Source organism: Emiliania huxleyi (genome assembly GCF_000372725.1).
Source record: "Emiliania huxleyi CCMP1516 unplaced genomic scaffold EMIHUscaffold_55, whole genome shotgun sequence".
Taxonomy (NCBI): domain Eukaryota; phylum Haptophyta; order Isochrysidales; family Noelaerhabdaceae; genus Emiliania; species Emiliania huxleyi.
In genome coordinates, this window is record NW_005197877.1 from 417,606 (window position 1) to 423,614 (window position 6,009).

The following is a 6,009-nucleotide window of genomic DNA, read 5'->3' on the forward strand; positions in this document are numbered from 1 at the left end:
GAGGAGTAGAGGGCAGTCCTCGTGAGGGGGGCTCGCTGCACGCGGCTGCACTGCTGCACTTTGCTGCACGCGGCTGTACCGAGCTGTACCGAGCTGTGCTCAGCTGTGCTCAGCTGTGCTCGCAGTGTGTATTCGCAGCCCGTAGTGCCCGCCCGAGGGTGTGGGCACACGGCACGAGGCCGCAGTCCGCATGCCCTGGTGTCCGTGGCTCTGCTGTCCGTGATCCCACAACGCAGGGCGACGCTGTGAACGGCGTCTCTTCACACCTGCAGCTGTGAACAGGTCGACGCTGCGCGCGCAGCGCGCGCACACCCTGGCCGAGCCGGTCCTGGGGTTGCGAGAGGGCGGCGTTGCGGGGGCGGTGGGCGAAGTGTACGACGATGCGCCGTTCTACCACTCGCTGCTGCGGTCGCTACTCGAGGAGGGGGGTGCCGCCCTCGCCGCCGCCGCCGCGCCGAAGCTCAAGCGCACCAAGCGCAAGGCGGAGTCGCGCCAGTCCAAGGGGCGACGACTCTCGTATGAGGTGCAGCCGAGAGATGGGCGAGAGACCGCCGAGAGACCCGCGGCACGCACTGTGCTCACCTCTTCTCGCCTCCGCCCAACCCTCCCCGCCCCTTTCCCCACCTTTCCCCCCCCCCTCGCCTCGCCCCCCCCCCTCGCCTCGCCCCCCCAGGTACAGCCGCCGCTGCAAAACTTCATGTTTCCGGTGGTGCCCGAGCGCCCCGTCATCCTGGGCGAGCTCTTCTCGTCTGTCTTCGGGAGGCGCCCGCCGTCTGCGCCCGAGGAGGAGGGGGGCGATTCTGCCGCCCTCGACCCCGGCGCGACGCGGCGACAGGGCGCCAAGCGGCAGCGTGGCGGCGCGGGCGGCACCGCCGCGGACGCCTCCGTCGCGATTCGCCACGGCGTTGCCGCGGCGGAGGAGGAGTTTGAGGGCGCGAACCTCTTCCTGAGATGACGAGGCGGCGGCGCGGGTGGATAGCGCGCGGCGCGGCGGCGCAGTCCAAGCGCTCAAACTAAGCACAACCTCCATTCAAATGTGATTCCTGTGTCTACTCGGTTGAGGTTTTGGTCCGAGGCGAGTAGTGGGCCGGTGAGACGGCTGGTAAGTGTGGATGCTGGGTTGACGGAAATCGGGGGACGCGACCCACGACGTATACGGCTTTAGCGTAAACTTTTGTTATACACCAATATTCGCGAGTTTCTATACACACTGGTTGGGTAGTAGTCTAAGTTCTGAGCCTGGAGGCCTAACGGGTCTAAGTGTGGCTAGCCACGCTGGAGTGCTTGCGCGGTCTAAGATCAGCGGGAGCCTCTTACATCGGCTAAGTCGGCCGTGGACGGCCTGGGGCCAAGAGGCTCCCACCGTGATCAACGTACAACGATACGGCGCAGCCCCCAAATTTTCTTCGCCTGCGGCGGGCGATCGATCCTTCTCATGCTCAGCAATCGCCGCCTCAGCATCCTCCTCTTCCGATTCTCGTTGCTGCTTCTTGAGCGCAATCTTCGGCGACTTCTCGCCAAACAGTTCTCACAAATAGCCTCAAGCTCAAACAAACGCGTGTCAGAGAAGCCTGTGTATGCTGGTCCTCTTTGAACGATCCGCGCGTGAGGTAGCATAGGGCCTTGTTGGCAGCAGCCAGCTTGTTGCGCTGCTTCGTTGCGATGAGCTGATTGGGATCGCAGAAGTGCATGCCAAGCACCGCCACGATCTTGAAGCAGAACACATCGCAACCGCATCGTCCGCACTGCCATCGGCATGCCGCGCCCGCCGCTTCGCCGCAGCCGCCTTAAGGCACGCATAGCGGCAGCATATGGTACGTTGCGCGTACTTGAGCAGGAGTTGCGCGCCGCAAGTGGCGCACTGGCCCTGGGAGAAGGCGATATGGCGTGGCAAACGTTGGTCGGGACGCGTCCAGGTATTTTTCGGGTAAACCTGAAAGCTTTTCAGGTATACCGGGTTTTACCCGGAGTTGGCCTTATGTCGTCTAAGTTCATGGCCCCCGACCATGAGGGTCTAAGTCTGAGCCCGGCTCCGTGCGGGGGCTAAGTTGAGCGCTCGCTCGCTGCAGAGGCTAAGTGTAGAGCGACCCTCTAGCCCTACTACCCAACCATTCTATACACGGCCCGTCGCGCAATATAAAGAAATGAAAATGCGGGGTGGCACGCCGTCAGCGCGATTTCGGGCCGTAAACTCGGGATGCATTGAGCACACGACCGCTAATGGAGGACACATCCGCCGCAATTCGGAAAGCAAGCCCTCCACGCAGCCTCACGCACCTGTGAGCTGCGGTCCATCTCCACGCTCTCCACCTACCCCGCACGCTGACACGCTCCCTCTCGCCACAGGCACTCTCGTCGCAACAGCCAAGATGCTCTCGCACATCCTCATCTCGACCCTGATCCTCTCCATCGCCGCGGCGCCGGCGTCGTCGACGTCGCTCGAGGTGCGAACTTCACGCCGCTCGCTGGGCGGCCGCCCCTGGCAAAGAAAATGCAAGGTCCTCAAAGCCGACGAGTGGGTCCAGTTCAAAGAGGGCGGCGACGTCGAGGGGGTGGTGAGAGATCACCTGCGCCTGCGGGCTCGCCGACACACACCACACCGTCATTTGACTCCTCACTCCTCCCAGGTGCTCGTGGAGAACGACGCAAGCACCAAGCCCTTTGACGACGTGGCGCAAAGCTTCAAGTTCCGCCTCACCGGGCTCGACTCTGAGTGCATCGGCGGCATCTACCCGGTCAAGAACGCGACAGGAGGCACCATTGACGAGCCCGTGGACGGCCTGACCAACGCGTGTGGCGTCCACGTCCACAGCGGCATCGGAGGATGCGCCCCCCTGGGGGCTGGCGGGGCGACAGGAGGCGGCCACTATTATGCGCCTGGCTTTGCGGACCCATGGGGCACCGGCGCAGGTGTCAAACCTATCTTCACTTGGTATGAGACATGATTGCACCACGCATCTCCCCTCTTCCCCTTCCATCCTGCCTCCAACCCGATTCGTGCAGGCACCGACTTCAAGAACGACTACGACGTCCTGGCCGCGGGTTACACCGCCGCCTATGGCGAGTTCACCGCCACGACCGGCCTCACGCTTCCGGAGCTCCTGGCGCGCGCTCATCCCCAGCCCAGCGCGACCCTGTTCCACACCTCTGGTCCAACTCCTCACCACACGCCCAAACACGCACAGGGGGAAGAAGACGGCCCCGTGATCGTTGTCCACGGGGCCGATGGTGGGCGCATCGCTTGCGCCAAGCTCGAGTGCGAGAGGAAGGGTTACGACTGGTGGTGAGCAGGGACGCGCCACAAGAGCCCGAGGAAGCGGGCCTGGTGCTCTGTGCTGCTGCTTCGGGGCCTCGCCCTGCTGTACGTATACGTATGCGCATGTGAGACCCTGTCCGCTTGGGTCTATGTCTCTGGTTTGTAGTCTCTCTGGTCTGAGTCTTCAGTCTCCCCCGCCGCCACGTCGGGTGCTCGTTCGATCGTTAGTATATAGAGCACTGCTTGTTTGTGAGATGTGGAGCGCTGTACGTGTCGTGTGAGTGTGCGCGCTCCGTCGAAGCTGAGGTGGTACGCGATTTACGGTTCGCTCGCGCGCGCACTGTGGTCGGCGCCCTCGCTTGTGCGTTCTCATACGTGTTTATTACTCGCCATTGTTTGCTTGACGACGTTTCTCTCGTTTGTGGGGTCGACGCGATGCGCGAAACTAAGTAATACGCACGGCTTTACGCATTACACGAGTGTACGCGCCGCTACTCTGCACAGTGAGGAGTGAGCAGTCACACAGTCACAGAGAGAAGGGCGCAACTTGTTCTGCGCATCCGGTTCTACATCGTTCGGACTTTTGAAGCTTACGCTCGGCCATCGATGGCCGTGAAACGCACCGCGCGAGCCCGCCGCTTCCGCGCCTTCCGTGGTGTCCGCGGTGGCTCATGCGGGCTCTTCACCGCGCAGCGACCTTTTCCATCATGCAGTCGACATAAATCCCCTCTCCGTCGACTGCCGCGCTGACGAGGCGATAGCCTGCTTGGGCCGAATCGTTCAGTTCCTGCATGCTTTGCTCAAACTTTGCGTACCGTCGGTCTTCGTCGCCGTCAGTGTCCGTCGCCGACAGCGGGCCAACCAGATGGTGTTGATACGTGTAACGAGTCGCGGCCTTCTTCGCCTTCTCCGCCTTCTCCGCCTTCTCCGCCTTCTCAATCGCTGCCAGCCTCGCATCCAGCGCCTTCACGAGCCCAGACAGGCCAAAGTAATCGGCATCAGCCCGAACCTGCTCAAGCAGCGGCTGCGGTGGGGTGCCGGCCAGACAGCAGCTGCGGCGAAGGTAGCCGAGGATCCATGTAAACGTGGCCGGATCGGTGTCGAGAAAGATCGCGCCGGTCTCATCGGCCACAAGCTCACCAAACGGGCTTCCGCCTTCGAATTTTGTCGCCAGCATAGAGCCCTTCTCAGCGCAGAGTGTTGCCCGCGTGGTTGTGAAGAGCGTGCCGCCGACCGAGAGCCGCATTGGCTGGAAGTTGCAGCTCCCCACGGCGGGAGTGGCCGGAGTGGCTGCGGCGCCGGTGTCGTCAGTCCGCGCACGCTTGGCTGCGGACATGTTGCGGTCGCACGCCCAGGGCACTCCTGGAGAGGGCGCTACACAACGGTGAATCGGTCTCGCGCGCTCAGGGTTCCGGCTCCTACCCAGATAGGCGGTCTGTGCGTTGGACCCTATGCAATAGGTAGGTAGGTCCGGTTTTGACCGCCCCAGAGGGCCCCGCAATAGGTAGGTAGGTGGCGGTGGGTGGGTGGGTGGGTGGGGGGGGTGAAAGTAAAAAACCCCAAGAGAGTAAACCGCTTCGCTCGCGCGGGCGGGAGAGACGGCGCGTTTAGCCGCGAAACGGGGCCATGCCAGACGAGTCGCCATGCTCTGGCGGGCTCGCGAGCGGCGCCGCACCGCGGTATAAGCCGGCGCGGCGGGCGCTGGGACCCTATTCACAGAGGGCTAAACGGGTATTTTTTCGCTTCGCTGCGCGGCCTGGGAATAGGTAGGTAGGTGGGGCACGGAGCCTGGCGGTCGGCGCCCGCAATAGGTAGGTAGGTAGGGCGTTTTGGCGCGACTCAGTGCCAACAGACCCCCTATCTGGGTAGGAGCCGGAACCGGTTGACGGAGTGAGTATTCTTTTTTTGATATCAAACAGCGCACACAAGTCACAACACACACACACACACACACACACGCACACACTCACACACACACACACACACACACAACACAACAAAATCTCTCTCTCTCTCTCTCTCTCTCTCTCTCTCTCTCTCTCTCTCACAAAACAAACAACGTGTGAGTGTTAGAGTTGTGTGGTATTGCTAAAAATCTCTCTCACACACACACACACACACACACACACACACACACACACACACACACACACACACACAACACACACAACACAACACACACACACACACACACACACACACACACACACACACACACACACACACACACACACACACACACACACACACACACACACACACACACACACACACACACACACACACACACACACACACACACACACACACACACACAACACAACAAAAAAAATCTCTCTCTCACACACACAACGAGAGATTTTTAAAGACCAACAAGAAATCACGACTCTCACAGTGATTTGGGCTCGGCAGCTTGTTAGCCCTCAGCCGAAGCTGGGGCCGGTCCCGTAGCCGAGAGAGCCCGCGCCGATGAGTTCGACGCGGTCGGGGGGGCCTGCGAAGAGGCCAGCGAGATGGCGATGAGAGAACAGCCACTTCCCAGCCGTCCCTGGCCTGTTTGTGTCTGTGTGTCGCTCGTGCGTGTCGTCATCATCTGTCTAGCGTCCACCCATACCGCGTTGGTGTCCAGTCCGAGCCTGGCTGTTCTTCACCTTTCTACCTACACCTACCTGGCTGTAGCGGATCCGCCGCAAACTCGTTTTTAGTTTGCGCGGTGCCCCCTTCCCGCTCGGGCTCGTTCTCCCAGTGAGCTA

General features: G+C 61.5%; 3 protein-coding genes across 3 annotated transcripts in view; 2 read left to right on the forward strand and 1 right to left on the reverse strand.

The window, feature by feature from the left end:
* EMIHUDRAFT_103952 (hypothetical protein) overlaps positions 1-955 on the forward strand; it is a gene marked incomplete at both ends in the record, with an annotated part of 3,385 nt that extends 2,430 nt beyond the window's left edge. The window contains 2 exons of the mRNA XM_005765534.1: positions 283-523; positions 674-955. Coding sequence (XP_005765591.1) covers positions 283-523; positions 674-955 — 523 coding nt within the window. The remainder of the gene's footprint in view (positions 1-282; positions 524-673) is intronic.
* Positions 956-2,259: 1,304 nt separating this feature from the next.
* On the forward strand, positions 2,260-3,677 carry EMIHUDRAFT_437191 (hypothetical protein). Its single transcript, XM_005765535.1, has 5 exons — positions 2,260-2,279; positions 2,347-2,555; positions 2,628-2,910; positions 3,004-3,104; positions 3,186-3,677. Exons 2-5 carry the CDS (start codon positions 2,370-2,372, stop codon positions 3,285-3,287), a joined length of 672 nt encoding a protein of 223 aa, XP_005765592.1. The 5' UTR covers positions 2,260-2,279; positions 2,347-2,369; the 3' UTR covers positions 3,288-3,677.
* A 261-nt stretch (positions 3,678-3,938) lies between these two features.
* On the reverse strand, positions 3,939-4,592 carry EMIHUDRAFT_212913 (hypothetical protein; the record flags this gene model as incomplete). Its single annotated transcript, XM_005765536.1, has 1 exon — positions 3,939-4,592. One exon carries the CDS (start codon positions 4,590-4,592, stop codon positions 3,939-3,941), a length of 654 nt encoding a protein of 217 aa, XP_005765593.1.
* Between the last annotated feature and the right edge of the window lie 1,417 nt (positions 4,593-6,009).

Excerpts from the sequence above, each read along its gene's own strand:
- EMIHUDRAFT_437191 (XM_005765535.1), top strand. The coding sequence starts at position 2,370 with ATGCTCTCGCACATCCTCATCTCGACCCTGATCCTCTCCATCGCCGCG. Across the intron at positions 2,911-3,003 it reads CCCATGGGGCACCGGCGCAG|GCACCGACTTCAAGAACGAC; the intron begins GTGTCAAACCTA and ends CGATTCGTGCAG. Across the intron at positions 3,105-3,185 it reads TCACGCTTCCGGAGCTCCTG|GGGGAAGAAGACGGCCCCGT; the intron begins GCGCGCGCTCAT and ends AAACACGCACAG.